The sequence below is a fragment of the Heliangelus exortis genome, chromosome 19 (genome assembly GCF_036169615.1).
Source record: "Heliangelus exortis chromosome 19, bHelExo1.hap1, whole genome shotgun sequence".
NCBI lineage: Eukaryota > Metazoa > Chordata > Aves > Apodiformes > Trochilidae > Heliangelus > Heliangelus exortis.
Window position 1 is genome coordinate 11,581,976 of NC_092440.1, and position 18,608 is coordinate 11,600,583.

Below are 18,608 nucleotides of genomic sequence, written 5' to 3' on the forward strand. Positions count from 1 at the left end.
CTCCTCTTCCTCTCCTCTCCTCTCCCTCTCCTCTCCCTCTCCTCTCCTCTCCTCTCCTCTCCTCTCCTCTCCTCTCCTCTCCCTCTCCCTCTCCTCTCCTCTCCTCTCCTCTCCCTCTCCCTCTCCTCTCCTCTCCTCTCCTCTCCCTCTCCTCTTCCTCTCCTCTCCTCTCCTCTCCTCTCCCTCTCCTCTCCTCTCCTCTCCTCTCCCTCTCCTCTCCTCTCCTCTCCTCTCCTCTCCTCTCCTCTCCTCTCCTCTCCTCTCCTCTCCTCTCCTCTCCTCTCCTCTCCTCTCCTCTCCTCTCCCTCTCCTCTCCTCTCCTCTCCTCTCCTCTCCTCTCCTCTCCTCTCCTCTCCTCTCCTCTCCTCTCCTCTCCTCTCCTCTCCTCTCCTCTCCCTCTCCTCTCCTCTCCTCTCCTCTCCTCTCCTCTCCTCTCCTCTCCTCTCCTCTCCTCTCCTCTCCTCTCCTCTCCTCTCCTCTCCTCTCCTCTCCTCTCCTCTCCTCTCCCTCTCCCTCTCTTCTCCTCTCCCTCTCCCTCTCCTCTCCTCTCCTCTCCTCTCCCCCTCCCCTCCCTCTCTCTCCCCTCCCCTCCCCCGCCCCCCCCAAGGCCCCGCGCGCGCGGGCTGCCGGCGGCGGCGCGGGGCGCGTGCGCAGTGCGCGGGCCCGGTCGGGCGGGCGGAGCCGATCCGATCCGCGCCGAGCGGAGAGAGAGAGAGCGAGAGAGCGAGAGCATTGTGCGGGCGGGCGGAGGGACGGACGGACGGACACGCCGAGTAGCGCCGAATATCCCCGCCGAGGCCGCCGCCGTCCTCCCCAGCAACATGTCGGGCCGGTCGGTGCGGGCCGAGACCCGCAGCCGGGCGAAGGATGATATCAAACGGGTGATGGCGGCCATCGAGAAAGTGCGCAAATGGTGAGCGGGCCGCGCCGCGCCGGGACCCCGCGCCCGCCCCCGCTCCCCTCAACCCTCCGCCGCCTCCTCCCCCCGCACCCCCCGAGCCGTCCCCTCACGGGGCCGGAGCCCTCCGGGCGGCCGCGGGGGGTGGGGAGCCGGCGGCACCCAGAAGCCATTTCGCTCCTGCGAGTCACATGAAGGCGGCGGCGTGTGAGGGCGAGAGAGGCGGCTCCATTGTGCGGCCGAACCCCCTCCCCGCCGACCCCCGCCGCTCCCCGCCGACCTCGGTCCGCTGCAGAGCGAGTCCCGGGCCGGACCGGGCGGTAACTGAGGCGAGCGGCGGGTTCGGGCCCGGCTCCTCCCGCCGCCCTCCCCACAAAGGGCCCCGAGGAGGGGGCCTGGGGGAGCCGCGCCGCCGGGGCTGTGTGGAATCTAAAGCCCAAAGAAGTGTTATTTGTTTAACGACAAAACAACAACAAAACATTGAGAATACCCCTGTAAAGCGCCCAAGAGTTTATTTATTTATATTTAATTATTACCTATTTATTTATTTATTTAACCTTCCAAGTTGCCGAGCTCGGCACGTAAGCGCAGCGAGCCCGAGCGGGATCCTCTCCCACGAACGCTCCTTGGGTTGCGGAGCGGGAGCGGAGCGTGGAATTTCTGCTGGCATTCGTTTTAAATTCACTCATTGAAGGTTGTGTCCTTCGTGAAATAATCCCCTTTTGTTAGGCCTTAAGCGTGTTTTGGCATTTTCCCGCTTTTGTCTTTTTTTTTTTTCTTTTTTTTTTTCGGTTTGGTTTGTTCTGGTTTGTTTTGGTTGTTTTCTCTGCTTCTGTTGGGAAAATCAAGGTGAGGTGTTTCAACAATACAGTAAATCAGACACCCCGATGATCTGCATGGTCGGTCCAGGGTTTTTGGATGGGATTAAAGAGCAGTGACACTGTGACTCGACAGGGAATTTCTCCCAGCAAGTTGACTGTTCAGTACTCTTTGTGCGTGTATCTTTAAAATACTTTCTTTAAACGTTTGAAATCCAGAGGGAAATCTCTTGGGTTACTATTACTTGGCATAACTACTGTTTTGAACCTGGTAAAACAAGGGGACCCTTCCACTGCAAGCCACACGCTTTGATTTCATTAAAAGAAGGGCAGAAAGGGAGACCGAAACGCGTTGGTTATTGGGGTGAAACGGATGGTTGTGTTTGAAATGGCCTGGAGCAGCTGAATGGCTCCGCTGGCTTCAGCCGGACAAAGGATGGGGACGTGTGTCCAACAACGCCGGGCACGGGATGGGGATTTCAGAGAATCCACCCATTGTGTGGATCAGCCCAGAACAGCCCCAGCGCGGCGGTTCGGTTGGTTTCAGGAACTCTCTTCTACTCCAGTGGTGGTTTTTTAAAGTGCTGTTTGCTGGCTGGTGGGCCGGCTTTGAAGGGGCAGAACAATATATAGCGGGACTTTTGTTCAGACAGGAGTGGTGCTGGATGTGTGGGACTGTGCTGGCTGTAGGTATTCCATTCATGAGCACAGCACAGTTCCTTTGAGTCTTGGTTTGTGGGTTTTAGAAAGGAGCTGGGGCAGAAGCTTGGCCATTCATGAAAATGTCTGATTTATTTTGTTTTCTTGGCAAGGGTTCTCTGCCATCCTGTCAGTTGCTATGGCTTCCTCTGTAAAGCAGAAATCTTACTGTATAAATAGATTTTGTGCGTTGTAACGTTCATGAAAAACAGCTTGCTTTGAAGTGTTCCTGTAGAGAGTCATGTAATGTTTCATTTGATTATTGTCAGAAGGGTTTGCATAGCTTTTTGTGTGTGCATCTCACAAGTATTTACAGAAACCATTTTTCTTATTTTTAGGGGAATCACAGAAGGTGAATCCCGTGATTCCTCTTTACCTGCAGTTAAGGGCAGCAGGAAATTAGGAGAGATTCTGTGTCTTGTGGTTTGAGCGTTTGGAGAGGACTTGGCTTGTTAAATTCAACTTCACACGCTGGCAATTGCTTCGTTTTCAGGAGAGCCACACAGGCAGTTTCGTTTGCATAATAGGAGAAATTTGTTGCCATCCACAGCTTTCCCGTGGAAATGCAGCCACTGAAGATTAAAACACCTTGCATCCTGCATTTCCTAGGACAGAGTTCTCCCAGAGCCCTGCCCCAAAGATGAGCAGAGAGGCAGTGGGAGCCCTGAACTCTTCTTCTTCTGAGCAGGCAGAGTGTGGGTCTGTGAAGGTGTGGAGCAGCCTGGCCCTGCTGCACTGCTCCTTGCCTGGACTGCCACGTCTATGGAAGTGCCTATAGGAAGGCAGTTCCCATCAGTGCAAACCTTTTTTTCCTTAGAAAATTAGTGTTTATTTCTTAATCAAGGAGCCCTTTGATGTCAGGCACCCCGTCTTCATGTGGGTTAGTAGAGCATGGAGGACTTCTGCTGTTACTGGAACTTCATAGTAAACAGTGAAGTTGTTACACTTTTTATCTTGAGATAAATGTAACTGTCTCCCTTGTTTAAACAACTGGTGAATTAGCATTTATTTTAGCAAAACATCTAGCACATGGCTTTCTGAAAACAGAATTGTGTTGTAGAAATGTTAAGTTTTCATGGCTAAGAGGGTAGCTTTTTTTTTTAGCAGTACTTGTAATTTGATTTTCAGTCTATTTTACAAAATCCTCTTTGATAAATTTGTGTCAGTGAACTGTGAAGGGTTTTTGTCTTTAAAGATTGGTGGTTATGTGTGGGTTCTCAATGGACTCTCAAGAAAGAGAGGCAACAACTTTTGTGCTCTCGACCAACATTATAAAATTACCTGAAAAATCCTTGTTTTATAAAGCCTGGTGTATTAAATGAAAGAAAGTGCAGACATCTACTGAAAGACAAATAATAGGAAGGAGGCAGACACAAGTGGTAGCGTGTCTTGGGAAGCAGTGAAATCATTTGCACAGCTTTGTAGCCCTCCTGAGCTTTTGTACACCTGTCCCAACATGTGTGTGGTGTGGCTGATGGGGATGGGGACCCTGATCTGCAGAATGCACCAGGAATGAGGAGCTCTGAGTCTGTTGCTTTGTCTTTGAATCCCAGTATCTTTGCAGAAGTCCTTTGACCCTTTCTGACCCATCAAAGCCATCATCTTGGGATAGTGACAGCAGCTTGTGAGGAGGAGGTGAAGCTAGACAACTGATGAAAGTGCTTACAGAAAGTGCTAAGTCTTTATTATGACAGGGAGTTGAGTGTAGAGACAGGACCTGGGATGAAGCTTAAAACAAAACCTGTTGTGTAGAAGTTGAGGAACAAAGTCACCAGGGGCAGTGAGCTCATGTTACTGGTGCTGTTGGTTGAGATCACTGGCTGGGGCTGGTTAGAGGAGAATTTCTAGACAGTGGTGCTGTGGCTTTTCTGTTTGCTGTCTCCATTGGGACTTGTGCTAAAATCTTTTCATGTGGTGGGTGATGCTCTGAGGTGGAGCTCCTGTGGGTTTTGCTGCTCTTACAACAGGCTTGCACTCTGAAAAGTAGCCATGACACAGAGCTTTGTAACTTGATGTCTTTGGAAAAAGGCCTTTTGCTACTACCAGGTTACCACCCTGGATTAGTCTGGCTGTGTTGGGTGTCTTGCTAAGATTGTATTGTGAGTAGTGGCAGATGAATTAAAACCACTCAGTGTGTGTGGTGGGGTTGTACTAAAGAACTGTAGTGTCTCAAACTTGCTGTTGTCATGCTTGAATTATACTACGTTTTTTTCTGGCTCATGGTTATTTCTTTTTTTAAGCCAGGATATACTCTCTGACTTAAGGGGAAATTGGATGTATGTTAAAGGCAGAGTTTTGTCACACATAAACTATGTTCCTCTACTCTGAGAAAGGTGCATGTTGCAATGTAGAACTTGGCAGAATTTGCTTAAAAACATGCTGGCCTGTAAGTTAGAGGGGACACTCAAAGTGCACTGTATTTAGATTGGCTCAAAGAGGAGATATCCTCAGCCATTGGTCTTTGTTCATGCTTTGTGGTACTCTGTTGTGCTTGCAGCATGGTCAAGAAGCACTGTATATATTTGGGTCTCCATCCAGTCAATTCCTGCAGAAAAATCTTCACAGCAATAGGTGTGCTCTGAAAGCCAAGCCTGTGTTTCAGAAAGATCTTTTTTTGTGCATCTTGCAGCACTTTTTGTGTATAATAATGGCATTTTCTTTCCCATTCCCCTTTCTCCTTTGCTTGATCCCACAGGGAGGTCATAATTCTGTGATTTTCACCAAACTCTGTTGCAATGCAAGTGAGTGTGATGTGATAAATTCAGCATTATGACGTCACTTCGTGATCATCAACAGAAGATGGGGTATGTGGGAGCAAATCCTTGTGTGAATACAGATCATGGTGATAAATGAGAGTCACAGGAAAAGGCCAAACAAGTGTGAAAGCCTTTTCTTGAGTTATAATTTAGTGGCAGCAAAGGCTTTCTCTTTCTGTGCTGTCAAATGCTTCGAGCACTCACTGCTGCTGCAGAAGCTGCCTTGACACTTAATGGATAAGTGTAATATACACCCTTGTGTTTGCTCACTGGTATATTACATTTATACATGGAGTTTTGATACTCATCTGTGGTGCTTTAGTGCTAATACACAGAATATAAATATATTTAAGAGTCCTGGGCTATTTAGAACAGGGAACTGAGTATGTAATTATGTAAGTTCTAGGATATTAGTATGCTTCAGGTATAAGCACTAAAGAAGTGTTGATACTAATGCTTACTCTGTGTATCCTTGGCTGTCCTTTAAATGCTGTGCAGATATGGTTCAGAATTTAAAAATGCTGTAACACAGTTTCAGGTGAATGTAAGGGTTTGGTTTTGTTGCACTGACTAGTTTCTGAATTTACTGTTCAGTTAAATACTTAAGATACTTTCCAATGTGGAAGATTAAAAGGAAAATATTATTGTATGTATTTCAAGTTTTGCCATTTACTGTTGTTGCTGTGACTTAGTAATTTATGGAGGATCAGGAGAAGTTTGAAACCAGAAAAAAAAAGGTTTTTTTTGTGAAGCTATGGAGTTCATCAGCTAGAGAGAGCCAAGTAAACTTGGTAATTGCCACATTTTTAGCCTGATTAACTCTTAGGTTGGTGGTGTTCCATCAGCCACCTTCACCAGTCAGTACATAGCTCAACCTATGGAGCAGAGCAGGGGCCAGGGTAATAAAACCCATTGTTTAGTGACTGCCTAAGAAAGGTGGATTCCAGTTATGAGGGTGGAATTCTGGTTTTGGTTTGGGATGAGTGGGTTCAGCAACAGGACTATTTTATAGCCAGAAAACCAAGGGAAGGAACTACTTCAGGTTTCACAACAGAATGGGCACAAGATTCATTAATTCCTTATTTCCTGCTTTGGCATTTGGTCAGTGAGAATATTTTGTAGTTTGTGGAGCATTTAGCAAACATTGTTGTGGGCAGCATCAGTAAGTTGTCAATTCTAACCAAATGAACAGAAAGTCAGCAGGTTGGGATGGGGTCTTTGCACAAAAGGGAAAACACGAGTGTTCTGAGTAGAAGTGGTTTTGAGGTTTCTTTTGCTTGTTTGGTTTGGTTTTTAGGTTTTGGTTTGAAATGGAAAGGCAGTAAGTGTTACAGAGAATTTTCAAAGCTTTATTTGCAATAAACATCATAAATCCTGAAGTTTTTTTACCCTGTTGATCTTAGATGTCTGAAAGTCATTACATTTCTTTACTAAGAAATTCATGTTTGTGCTGCCAATGCTTTTATGAAGTTTTAGGGGAGGTTGTCTTCTTTTTTCCTGTTAATACTTTTATGAGCTTAAACCTTCAATGCTTACACATGTAAAATATTTGAATAATAGAACTGTGATGTTGGGTTTTCTTTTTAGCCATAAGTGTTTGCAGGACTGGGATGTTGGTGTACTTCCATCACAAAATATCCTTATTCCCACTGTTGTCTGAATTGCTGTGTATTGAATTCAGTTTAAAAAAAAATCCCTATAGCTGAGGGTTATCAAAACTTAAAGTGGTACTTAAGAAGCTCAAAAGAATTAAAATGTCAAGGGTTAACTTTAATACTAGAAGGAAAAAGTTACTAATATAGGTTTCCTCCTGTGTTCTACAGTCTGTCCAGTGAAGATGCTGTGTGAGGCTGCTTTGAGATGCTAACAGGTATCTTGACTTTTGGTTTTCCAGTGCAGCATCTCTAAGTAATATTTTGCTTTAGGAAAAGACTAAAATCTTGATTTTTTTATTTTTTTCCAAAGCATTTATTCACCTTTCTCCACACACAAAACAAAACCCCAGTTAGTTTTATTTCCTTAATTTGAAGGGTTTTCCTAAGCGGAATTAAGTTTAGTTTGTCTTGTACCTTTAAAAACAATTATATCATGATCATTTTCTTGCTATTAAGTATGCTCTCATTATTGACATGCCCTCATCTCCACTGTCATTTTTATCACATTTAGCAGCAGAGCTCCAAATTAGTGTAAAATTGGGTTCTGACATACTTTAGCCATCTATTGTACCCAAATGGCTGTATCTAAACACACTGAGGAAAAACTGCCTTCCAGTGGGAAAGAATTGAAACTGAAATAATTTTGTACTTTGAAATAATTTTGTACTTAATCCGAAATTATTTTGTACAATATCCTTGTGCTCAGATCCCAAATGTACAAAATTAACCATACATAGCTGCTTTTTTTTTTTTTTAATAAAAAAAAAATCAGGAAGATGTCTTCTGTAATGGGAAAACAAGTAAGATTGGCTTTACTAGCTAAAACAAATAGTTAGGAGGATGTTTGTGGCAATAGTACAATGTGGCTGCTCTTGATTCTGGAAGCCCTTTCTAAAAATAGAACTATCACATATATATATTTGGAGTCACATCCAGCTTCTCCCATCCTGCAAAGAACATTTTAATTTATTTATTTATTTGAAATCTATAACTGGATCCCAAATCTCTTATTAAATGTGTTTTTAGAAAAAGAAAACCTGCTTGAGATCTCATGCCAAATTAATTTCAGATGTTCCTGAATATTTAATGGAATTGCTCTTTGTTGTTAACTTTTCATCGATCCATTTGCAGAGCTTTATTTCAAACCCAGGAACCAGCAGTGGTAATCTGTGACCTGAAAACTGATCACAGAAATGTGATGAAATTTCTCTGGCATTGTGGACCCTTCCTTTAATATCCTGATGCAAAGAGCTCAAGGAATTCATCCCTTCAGCATCCTCTCCATCTCTGTACTCTGTGTCTGCATGACCCTTAATGCAGTGATGCCCTCCAGCCAGATTTCCTTCACAATTTGTCAGTGTTAGGACTTCATGGCAGGCTGGCAGGGGTCTGCACAGAGTGCCCCAGGTTATGCTTTTTTTTCCTCTCTGGTAGCCTCAGCCTTTCCTTTCCAAGAGAGCTTGGCTCTCCAGAGTCTGAATTCTGCATCATGGCACATATTGCTACCAATAAGGCTGTTGGTTCTGAGGCTGCAATTTCAGAGCTGTCTGACAGGAGTGTTGAGTGAATGTTAAATTGCTAGCAGCAAATTTCTGCCCCAAAATAAACCTCAGATGGTCAAAATGCATTTAGATTTCTACTACATTAAACAGCTTCATGACAATCCAAACACACTGGTCTGTCTAAAAACTCTTCTGCTCTCTAGAAACTCAAGTGAAAATTGTAGGCATAAATGTGCATTTTCAGTAGCTGTTCTTCTTAACTGTATCTTTAATCCAGATCTTACTACTGCTACAGCAGTTATTCACCTAGTCAAGGGCCCTCCTGCTAACCCTAAGGAGGTTAATGAACAAGTTAATGAAATGCAAAGAACCATTTGCACAATGCAGTACTAGAGACTATGTAATAGGGATCATCCTCCTTAGTAGCCTATTTAAATCCTTGACAACTTACAGTAGTAGATCACTTGCTTTTGAATCTGAACTTTAACTTTTAACTTCTCCTGCATTGTAATTTTATAGGGAGAAGAAGTGGGTGACAGTTGGTGACACATCCCTAAGGATTTACAAATGGGTACCAGTAACAGAGCCCAAAGTTGATGATGTAAGTATCCTGTAGGTATTTTGCTTTTTTCAAGATGCAGACACTGGTGTTTAGGGCAAGTCAAAAGAAATATGCTTGCTGTTCTTTGAGCCTTTAAGCTAAGACTGGTGTGGGTCTTGCAGGCCCTGGAATAGAAGACCTCCAGGGAAATGGTGATCTCTACAAAAAGTGATGTTGATGGTTCAGGGGGTGGCAGTCTTCCTGCAGTCAGCTTGGATCAGTTATCAGATAACTTAAACATTCAGCTTGAAACTGATTTTTGAAGCCTTTCTCTAACATAAGTGGGAGGTGGGGAGGGAAAGCTCAGGCAGCAGTTACTTTTCTCTCTCTCTGCCTGATGCTTTAAAGGAAAGTAGCTGGTTTAGAACTGTGTGTAGAATGTATTCTATTTGTGCATCACTGCTGTTTTGCTCAAAAATAGGTGCAAAACACTGAAGTAAGGGTAGGAAAATCCCGTGGAACTGAGATGACTTGTATTAAGATGTCCAGCCCAATCAATACAGCAGACATGCTTCTAGTGTAATGTATGTTTTGTCTTGATAAATGTTTATGCATTGTGTTTATGTTCTTAGTGGGCACTGTTCATGTGCTGTGATACAGTCATGTGGCCTAAAAACAAGAGTAAAAATCAAAGTTGATAGGGCTTCCAAGTTGTTTTTAAAAATAAATGTTGCTCTCATTTTATAAATTGAGATATTGTTATGGAGACAAAACTAATCCATGATATCACAGTAAATTAACAATATAATAGAATATAAATGTTAAGTTTGGTACTTGAGCAGACAGCATACATACTTTTTACTAGAATAAGAGAATGGGATCTTTATTATGCCTCATGTTTCAAACAGAAGTTGTCTTTGATTTTAGTGACACAGATTAGATTACTTCCCTTTCTCACATGTTCTTAAACCACTGACATTTTGTTGAAGTAGAATTAGCCAGGCTCTTTCCTCCTACTAGTTGTGGAAGGCTGTTGTAGAATGTCACTGCTTTGATGGTTAAACCTTTTTAAAAAAAAACTTTTCAGCTTAAAAGCTAAGACATTTTTCAATAGTTCTCTTACGACAAAAGTAGCCTTTTTAGCTGTAAAAAAACAAAAGAAAACCAAACCTGAGAGAGATTGTCACCTCTGTTTTGCAAAGGTAAAGAAGTCCTTGCACTTTCACCTCCGTTGCACATATGAGGGTGTAAACCCAGGCTTCACTGAAGCAAAAATACAATTTAAAATGAAGCCTAATAGGTCTTCTGTTTATAATGGAGGGGAAAGTCCTTCCAGGTATCACCTGTTGAATTTCTTCTGCTCTCTGAGCCAATGTTTAAGTGTGGGTTTAGTTCTTTCCCTCGTTGGAGGACGTTGTCTCACCCGAATGGTTGGGTTGCTGAGTGTTCTTCCTACAGTCAGGCTTTTAATTGTCTTCTCAGCAGGCAGGCAGCATCCTCCAAAAGCTGTGCAGCTGTCTCCTTCTCCTCTGAGACCCATTACGTCAGCTCTTAATTGAAAATGCTGCATCCCTGAGCAGCCACAGCTCTTCCACGTGATGGATGCCCCCCTCTCTTCCTTTGTTTTAAGGCTTTGCAGTCCCTGCTGTTCAGTCACAACCACGTTGTGACCTATTGTTCATGTCAGTCTTGTCTTGCTTGTGCTCTTTGCTTTAGGGCCACTCAGGTTTTTTCTTAATCCATCTTTTAGTTTTCATGAAGAAACAGGATTAGTTGTAGAGAAGGAGGAGGTGTCTGCAGTGTTGGTCATTGAGGAAGAGGTAAAACTGTCTCTTTAATGCTAAAATTCTAGGTCTGTTACTGTTCCTGCTGTGCATGGAATACACCTTGTCTTGCCAGGTATATTCTACAAGCTTCCTGATATGAAAGGGAGAATATATTGGGTTTTGTAGCAGTGTGTTGACACACATAAACCATACAGTGAGCAGAGTTATGAGCTCAGAAATCCAGGAGTTTCATTAATTTTAGCCCTGCCTCTGGTCAGAGATGTTCTCCTCTTTTCCTGATGTAGCAGAGATTTTTTTTTTGACCTTGCTTTTGTATCTCTTTGGACTGAGTACAGAGCTTAGTGGCCAGCACCTCCCAAGCTCTCCACCTTAGTTTCAGCAAGCCAGTTAATCATTGTGCCTCACATTCCCTCTTTGTAGAGTGAAAGGTATTATTGAGAACTTATGTGAAAGGTTGTGCAGTTCTTTGAAGATGGAAAAAGTGTTTAAGGTCTAACCTTCACTAGAATTTCTGGATAAAATACTACATATCCTACATGTTTTGTGTCATGAAGAATACAATTAGGAAAACAGCCCTGCAGTTATTTGAACCAACACATTATTAATAACATCAGTTATTATTGCATTGGCTTTATTTCTCACTTGAGATTAAGAGAGGTGCTTGCAGAATTAATGAGTGGGAAGGGTTTTATATTGAAACATGGAATTTTCTTCATGGTGATAGTTTAATTTGTTTGTGGTACCTTTCGTTTTTCAGAAAAATAAGAATAAGAAAAAAGGCAAAGATGAAAAATGTGGCTCTGAAGTCACCACTCCAGAGAACAGCTCCTCTCCAGGGATGATGGACATGCATGGTGAGTGGGAGAAGGTCAGCCCCAGTTACCCTGCTACACTGCTATGGAAAGATAACCTCTCAAATTCTGTTGCTCTGATAAGTGGACAACATGACTGAGTCCAAGTGAAAACAGCATCAGATGCTTGTTTGCTACCTTGGACTTCTGTGGGTGTAGTGGCTGTTGTTTAAATGCCATTTTAATTTGGGCTCTATGGGGGGGAAAACTGCTAGTGGAGATAAATATGAAAATAAAAAAAGAAATATTTACCATTGAAAATCCTACATGCAGGGGAAGCAGTAACTCTGTCAAGTTTGGTGCTTGAAGAACCAAAAGACCCCCAAAGCCACAGTTTCACCTACTGTAATTTGTGCAGGTTTTGTACTTTTAACTCTCTAGGTGAGTCAAGTTAGAAGAATTCTGTGAGAGCCAAGAAAGCAAACTCTGGTTCTGTGGTCTGTTCCTTCTCCTTCATCTAGATGAAACTAAATGGTTAAAAAAACTTTTTTTTTGTTTGCCAGTCAGGCATTTTTGATGAGAAAAGATCATTTTTTTAGTGGGTTACAAATTTTTAATCCTAGTTTTATTTGCATTTGTTTTGTCTCCTGGATGTTTTTTGCATTGTTCACTATAAGTTTAGTCTTACAATTATAGGACTGAGCATTATTTTCACAGATCCATATTAATTTTTCATCTCTTTCAAATGTCTTGGCTTTTGTTTGGTCAGATGATTTAAATTTTTGACGTATTTATTCTCCCAGCCATGAGGTGAATGTACTACTTGCCTTTTTTATCAGCTACCACTCATGTTTTCAAGGCATACTGAACAATTTAATGATAAACTCAATCTGCTCTGACTTCAGACTGCTCTGAAAGGAGATGTTTCCCATCACCAGTTACATGTTTCTGAAGTAATTTGGATGTAATGATTGTACAGAGGGAGCTGGATCAGCTTGCATGCTATTAATTTATCTAATAATGTTTTGCTGTGTTAGTTTTCTTTAGGGAGCAGGAACTTCCCTCTTGGTTCCCCATGGCTGTTGGCCTGGTTTAAAGATTGAAGCAAGTTGCACCCCACTGCTCTATAAAATATTATCTGGGATACTTAAACCACTGTCAGTGGTTTTCAGGCAACAGGCAGAATGTTTCCTGTTAACTACAGAGACATGATCTGTGCTGCAGAAAGTTACTGTCATCTTAAGATTTTTGGAGGCTGGAGGATATTCTGGAATAGCAACAATGCAGGAAAAATCTGGAAGAATTAAAATGCGTTTTTTATTTCGTCAAATTAGACTTTTTTATTTTTAACTCTTTTGCTGACAGATGACAATAGCAACCAGAGTTCAATAGCTGATGCTTCTCCAATAAAACAAGAGAACAGTAGTAACTCAAGTCCAGCACCAGAACAGAACTTGGCAGCACAAGCAGATGGCACTGAAATAAAGTCTGATGAAACTCAAACAGAAGCAAAGGAGCAGCCTATTTCAGAAGGTAAGCTGAAAGCACCATCTTCAAAGCCAAACAGTAGATGTTATTCTTCAGTGTATCATTTATTTGCTTATCCATTTAAAGAACTGAATAATAACAATTTGAAATAAATGGTTTCTGAGTTCTCAGCATTTATGTGAAAATGGGCTGTAATCTCTCTGGCCTAGGGGTGATTTTTCCCATACAACTGGAAAGGTCAGAATGACATTCAGGGTCTTTTCAATGAGGGAACAACAAAACACTTAGTTTATTGTTGTCATAATCTCAGTCTTAAAAGAAGAAATAATTTAAAATCATCTTTGAAATGGCTGCTACCATGTAATCACCCAAATCCTGGAAAGTATTACTTTTATAGATCTGTGAGTGTTATTTAGTGTGACAGTAAACTAGAGATGAGGTACTTCAAAATGATTTATTTAATTGTGTAAACTATAATGTAAGCTTTCTTTTTTATTAACCCTGCTAATTATTTATTCAAAACTTAGCTCTGAATTCTGGCCTGATTTTCTAAAAGCATTACAAGGTTGTGCTGCAGTTGTGCTCAGACTGGAAATTCCATGTGCATTAAGAAATTGTTCTGAACCTCATTCTTTAAATGGTATTTTGGATAATTGAAACATGTTCTGTATTTGTGTTCTTGGGAGGATAACTTTCTTCATCCTATTATAACAGATAAAAGATGTCCTTAACACCATTCTAATTATTTGATTGCAGAATTCTTCCCATAGCAAAGCAATTAAATTATGTGCTCCTGATTTAGTTCTTAGCTCAGTAGACCCACTGACCAATTTAAATTTAGAGCTTTTATCTTGGCAGTCCCAGAAGGGTTAGGTATGTGAAATGTTGTCTTTGCTAATGGCTGTTAAAATTTGGCAACTGAATTGTCATCAAAATGAAGTAGATGAGAAGGCCAGATCCTTCAGAGAAAATCTCAACTGGAATATTTGGTCATGGTAAACAGTAAGGATTTACTCTCAGGTCTAATATTGCCTGGACCTGCCTGTGTGAAGTTGTTACATAGCATTCATGCTCTCCTGACTAAATTTAGGTTCAGGACAAATCATACCAACTTTTCTTAATTAGCTCCAGATCCAGTTACTGTAAAAAGGGAGAACTTATGGCAAAAAATACCTATTATTAACATATATTTTTCTGTTGGTTGTACACTGTGTTTAAAAATTTATTAAATAATTATCTATTGAAGTGTTATGATCATTCAAACCACATGAATTGTGACAGTATTCATTGGATAGGGATAATGACTTTGGATCTCTGTCTCATGTTACTACCTGAAATCAGGGAGGTTTCTTAAACCCAGGGGATGGCTCAGAAGTGCCAAATGTGGATATGTTTAAGAAAACAAGTGCATTCATAACATTTTGGTGTGTAAACAAATCATTGCAGGCACTGGAATAGCCTGAGGCTTGACAGATTAAAAAATGGATCCCCTCACCCAGAGGCCAGTTGATCTTTTACCTGTAGAGACATTTTAAATGTCCATATCCCTCTGGGAGTGGATGAGTGCTCTGAGTGCTCTGCAAGTCTTGCTTTGAGAGAGAGAAGGGTTTAAAGCAAACCAAACAAAATTTGGAAGCAGGTAAGAGCTGTTAAAAGCTGGAAGACTTCTCCACAGTTATGCAACAGAAAAAAAATGTGATAGCCTTAAGGGTTAATGTAGCTGGTAGTTGCATTTCTAAATTTAATCTTAAAAGTAGTATGAAGCAAAAAAAAAGAATTTTAAATGTATGGCTGAATTTCAGTTCTGAGTACATGCTGTCTGCTTAGCTACATGGTTTAGGATCCATCAGTTACCACAGTTGCCCTTTCTCTAGCTGCCTTTTACTTTTGGTTTGAGGAAAGTTTCCTGGCCTGCAGCCCCTTTGCAGAGCTGTTGCTGTAGCTTTGAATGGTTCTGTGATCCCTGGTGTGGGAGCTCAGCTCCCTCTAGGGACCAATTCCAGCAGCTGGGTGCTGCTGGCAGCAGCCATGGTCCTGGAGTTTGATTTTAATTCATTCTATTCATACAGGTGTTATGTATCTTATCATTAATGGCTACACATAGGTGAAATTTGTGTTTGAAAAGGCATCCTAAAAGCTGCTATTGAATGCTTTGCTTCGTGTGCTTAATATTAATTTTTTGAAATTTCAGATACCTCTGATGAACAGAATTCACAGTCTTCAATGGAAAATTCCATGAATAGTTCAGAGAAAGCAGAAATCCAGTCCTCTGGAGAAAATGATATAATTACAGAGGCATCTAAAAACTCTCAGGTAACTTTTAAGTGCAAAACCCTAATTACTTGGAATTTGGAAAAGAGCTTTTTTACCAAAAAGCAAGTGAAAGGGAGCCAGTTGTGTATTGAGGCCCATTTCTAAAGGTGATGACAGTAAAGCAGCTGTTGAGTATTAAATATACATGGCTCTGGTTTTGTGGTTAATTTCATTGGCATCTTGCATCTCACATAATTTGAACAGTACGCCCAGACTGCTCTGCTTTACTTTTTGATTTCCTAAACCAGTCTGTGGTAGTTAGGCAAGGGAATGTTAAAATTTCATGTTAATAAATTGCTTGGACCTAATCTACTGGGCAGGCCCCTGGCAGGACCATTTAGAAGTAAAATACTTTTATAAAATTAAATCCACGTAGCAGTTAGGAAAGATAATTTTTGTAGACACAGTAGACAACGTGTTTTGATGTTTATTCACTGGTAGAATGAAATCTTCCAAGTGGTTGGGTGAAAACTTATCCTTGTAGTTGTCCCCCTCACCCTGAGATCCTTAGGCAGAGCACTGCTCATCCCGTTGCTTTTTCCTGTGGGTGGTTGGATTGGGTCAGTGCACACCTTGCACTTCCCGAACCTTGCATGTTGTGTCCTGCAGAGATTGCACTTGGTTCAGTGGGAGAAGATGTGTGTGCACTTGGGTGTGGGTTGTGCTCAAGCCTGGAGCTGAGGGAAGTCTGGGTATAACCATGTGTCAAGGCTGTTGCTTGGAATATTCAGTGTGGTTTTTAGCCCAAAACTAGAATTTTGCCCTTTGTCAGTAGATGCCAAGGAGGTGAGGTAAGGTAAGGTGCAAGCAGAGGAGTGATTTCAGGGAGCAAACACACCTGGTTGTGTCCCTGTCTTGTCCAGGGATGCTTTGTGTTTTATTAATGACACACACAGGGACTTTGGTCATGCTTTTTATTTGGTGTCTGCAATTCAGTGCAATGATAACGTGGTTGTTTTTCTTTTCCCCCTCATTAAGGACTCTGAAGGAGTGCCACCTTCTAAAAAGATGAAAGTAGAGGCTTCCCAACAAAATGTTGAAGAGATTTAGACTATAGATTTTTCTGGTCAGTTTTTATGTAAGGTACATCAGTGGGTTTAATTATAGGACAACCTTACTTAAGCATCTTCTCTTGGATGAGGACAGAACTCCTAACTTTTCAAGTTACCAAGCAAAAATCCAAGAAAGCCTAACAAAGGTTTAACTTCTCAGACACTGAAAACTTTTTCCTGTGAAACATTGAGAACTTTTAAGTTACTGTCTCTGAAATGGTTGGAGTAAACAACTCAGGAGGGGTCTACGCACTGTTTCTAAAGTCAAAATTACAATTATGTTGCTGCTGTAATTTTTTTTTTTCATTTCTCTATTTAACATTGTAAGATATTTAAGGATGGTACAGGTCAGGTATTAGCTTTCATGTGAAGTTCATTGTTCTGGCGTGATGTCTGCTTTTGTTTTGTGCCTTGTGTTCTGAAAACAGTGCTAACTTTTTAAAGTTGTTTTGCAACTGTCTCCTTTGCAAAGTGGCCTATGTTTGTATAATGCCATGTAGTAAGGCTTTTTCTTTTTTTTTTTCTTTTTTTTTCTTTTTTTTTTTTGTTTGGGGTTTTTGTTTTGTTATTAATTTTGAAATCCCTGGTGCTTCAATTTTTAACAAACACAGATCAGGAAGCCATTTTCACTCTTGGAGTCCAAGGAGAAAAAGGAGCTTGATACTTTATTTTAGCAGCTATAGTGGAGATCTTTTATTGAATGCATGGCATTCGCAACTGTAAATTTGGTCTTCTAAATACTTAACTTCATCAGAAGTTAACTTGATCTGTTTACCATTTGTAGTCCAGATCTGAATATATACTATAACAAAGCAGTTAAAATACTGACGTATTAGGTCCAGATCTCTGTACTGGGTACAACTTGCTTTACAGAAAAGTTCCACTGTGTACATAAATAGGATCAAAGGGATTGGTGCACAATGAATTTATTTTCAATTGGTCTTTTTTGATATCATGTTTTCACTGAACTGGATTTTATTGTACTGTTTCTTTATAAGATGTTTACTTCTGTGATCCAGGTTCATACTGTATCTGGGATTTCTTCTTTTTCTTTCAGCAAGTCTTGTAAATAAGTCTTGTTGTTTCCACAGTCCCTACATCACTGTTAGGAACGTTCCTTCTTGTCCACTTAGGTTGAAGTGTGCTTATGCTAAACTTGATTGAAAGGCACCAAATATGTGCAACTCCCTTCAAATTCATGGCACATAGGAGTGCAGAACCATCTGCAGCAGGTCACCAGGGCCTGATGTCAGTGGGCTTTGTTCTTCCAGGGTGAGCTCTTCCCACCAAATACCTGGTGCTGGTGGGAACTGCTGGTTTCCCACTTCAGGACACACACACATTCACATGGAGGTGTTGCTGGATCAGGCCCTCACTCTGTCTTCACTTTGTGTGGGAGAGACAAACTTGTGATTTAGAAATATGATCTCACAGCTCTGGAAATGGTTGCATAGAGTTTGTAAGCTAAGAACTGTAAATACTTTTTTAAATGAAAAAAAGGAAAAAAAACAAAAAAAAAAAAACCTGCTTAAAGTTGATACATTTTCATAATCAGCTCTTCATTAAGCTTATTTATTTCTGAATTCTCCAATAGTGAAAATGGCTGGCACTTAGACTACTGCACTGCATTTGCAATTACCATTTTATTATGAAAAACAATGGGGAGGTGGGGAGGGAGGGAGGGAGGAATGGGGAGCCAGTACTGACCCTTCCACAAGATGTTTGTAGGATTGATCTCCAGACAATATTTGAGACTCAGTTTCAGAACTTTTCCTTTCCGTTGAAATAAAACTTTTTGGATTTTGACTGAATAAAATTGGATTGCAAATCACTCATGAAAACAGTGTGCTCCCTAATAAGTTTTTGGGATTTCTGGTCTGATCATGAAGCCCATTAACATTCTGAAAATAAGGAAACGAGGAGCCAAAAACTATATTTGCACAATATATGCAATGAAACAGTAGAATTCTCTCTTGAATTGTGTGTATGCCTAAAATGTGGATAACTGGTCAATGATGATTGATTTGTATGTATATTACATTCAGATTTAAGTGATATTTTGTGAGAAGTTCTATTGATATATGAAATGGGCAAATTTAGAAATATTCAAACTTTAAAATATTTTTGATTTACTAACTTTTTGTTGTTTTTAATGCTAAAACAAAACAAATCTGATGCCACCTCTGACAAATAGTCATGTTTACTAATCCCTATCTTCAGGTGCATCGCAGCAACTTTTTAATTTTAATTTTTGTAGATGTTTCCAAGGGAGTAAATAGACTTTTCATTTAGAAACTAATTCCTGTAC

The 18,608-nt window shown here is 41.0% G+C and overlaps 1 protein-coding gene across 2 annotated transcripts; it reads left to right on the forward strand.

Annotated features, from left to right (window-relative positions):
* The first annotated feature begins 664 nt into the window (after positions 1–664).
* BCL7A (BAF chromatin remodeling complex subunit BCL7A) lies at positions 665–16,927 on the forward strand. Of its 2 annotated transcripts, XM_071762794.1 has the most exons (7): positions 732–913; positions 5,111–5,219; positions 8,848–8,929; positions 11,414–11,510; positions 12,813–12,980; positions 15,127–15,248; positions 16,227–16,927. In XM_071762794.1, the coding sequence occupies exons 2-7, from the start codon at positions 5,185–5,187 to the stop codon at positions 16,296–16,298; spliced, it is 576 nt and encodes a 191-aa protein (XP_071618895.1). In that variant the 5' UTR covers positions 732–913; positions 5,111–5,184; the 3' UTR covers positions 16,299–16,927. The 2 variants fall into 2 exon arrangements, with proteins under 2 accessions (XP_071618896.1, XP_071618895.1); XM_071762795.1 differs by lacking the exon at positions 5,111–5,219 and having other exon boundaries at positions 665–913.
* The last annotated feature ends 1,681 nt before the right edge of the window (positions 16,928–18,608 follow it).

What these genes read in the sequence shown, in the direction of transcription:
- BCL7A (XM_071762795.1), top strand. Translation starts at nt 822, where the DNA reads ATGTCGGGCCGGTCGGTGCGGGCCGAGACCCGCAGCCGGGCGAAGGAT. An exon ending in ATCGAGAAAGTGCGCAAATG is followed by an intron (nt 914 to 8,847) that starts GTGAGCGGGCCG and finishes GTAATTTTATAG; the next exon opens with GGAGAAGAAGTGGGTGACAG. An exon ending in CAGAGCCCAAAGTTGATGAT is followed by an intron (nt 8,930 to 11,413) that starts GTAAGTATCCTG and finishes TTCGTTTTTCAG; the next exon opens with AAAAATAAGAATAAGAAAAA.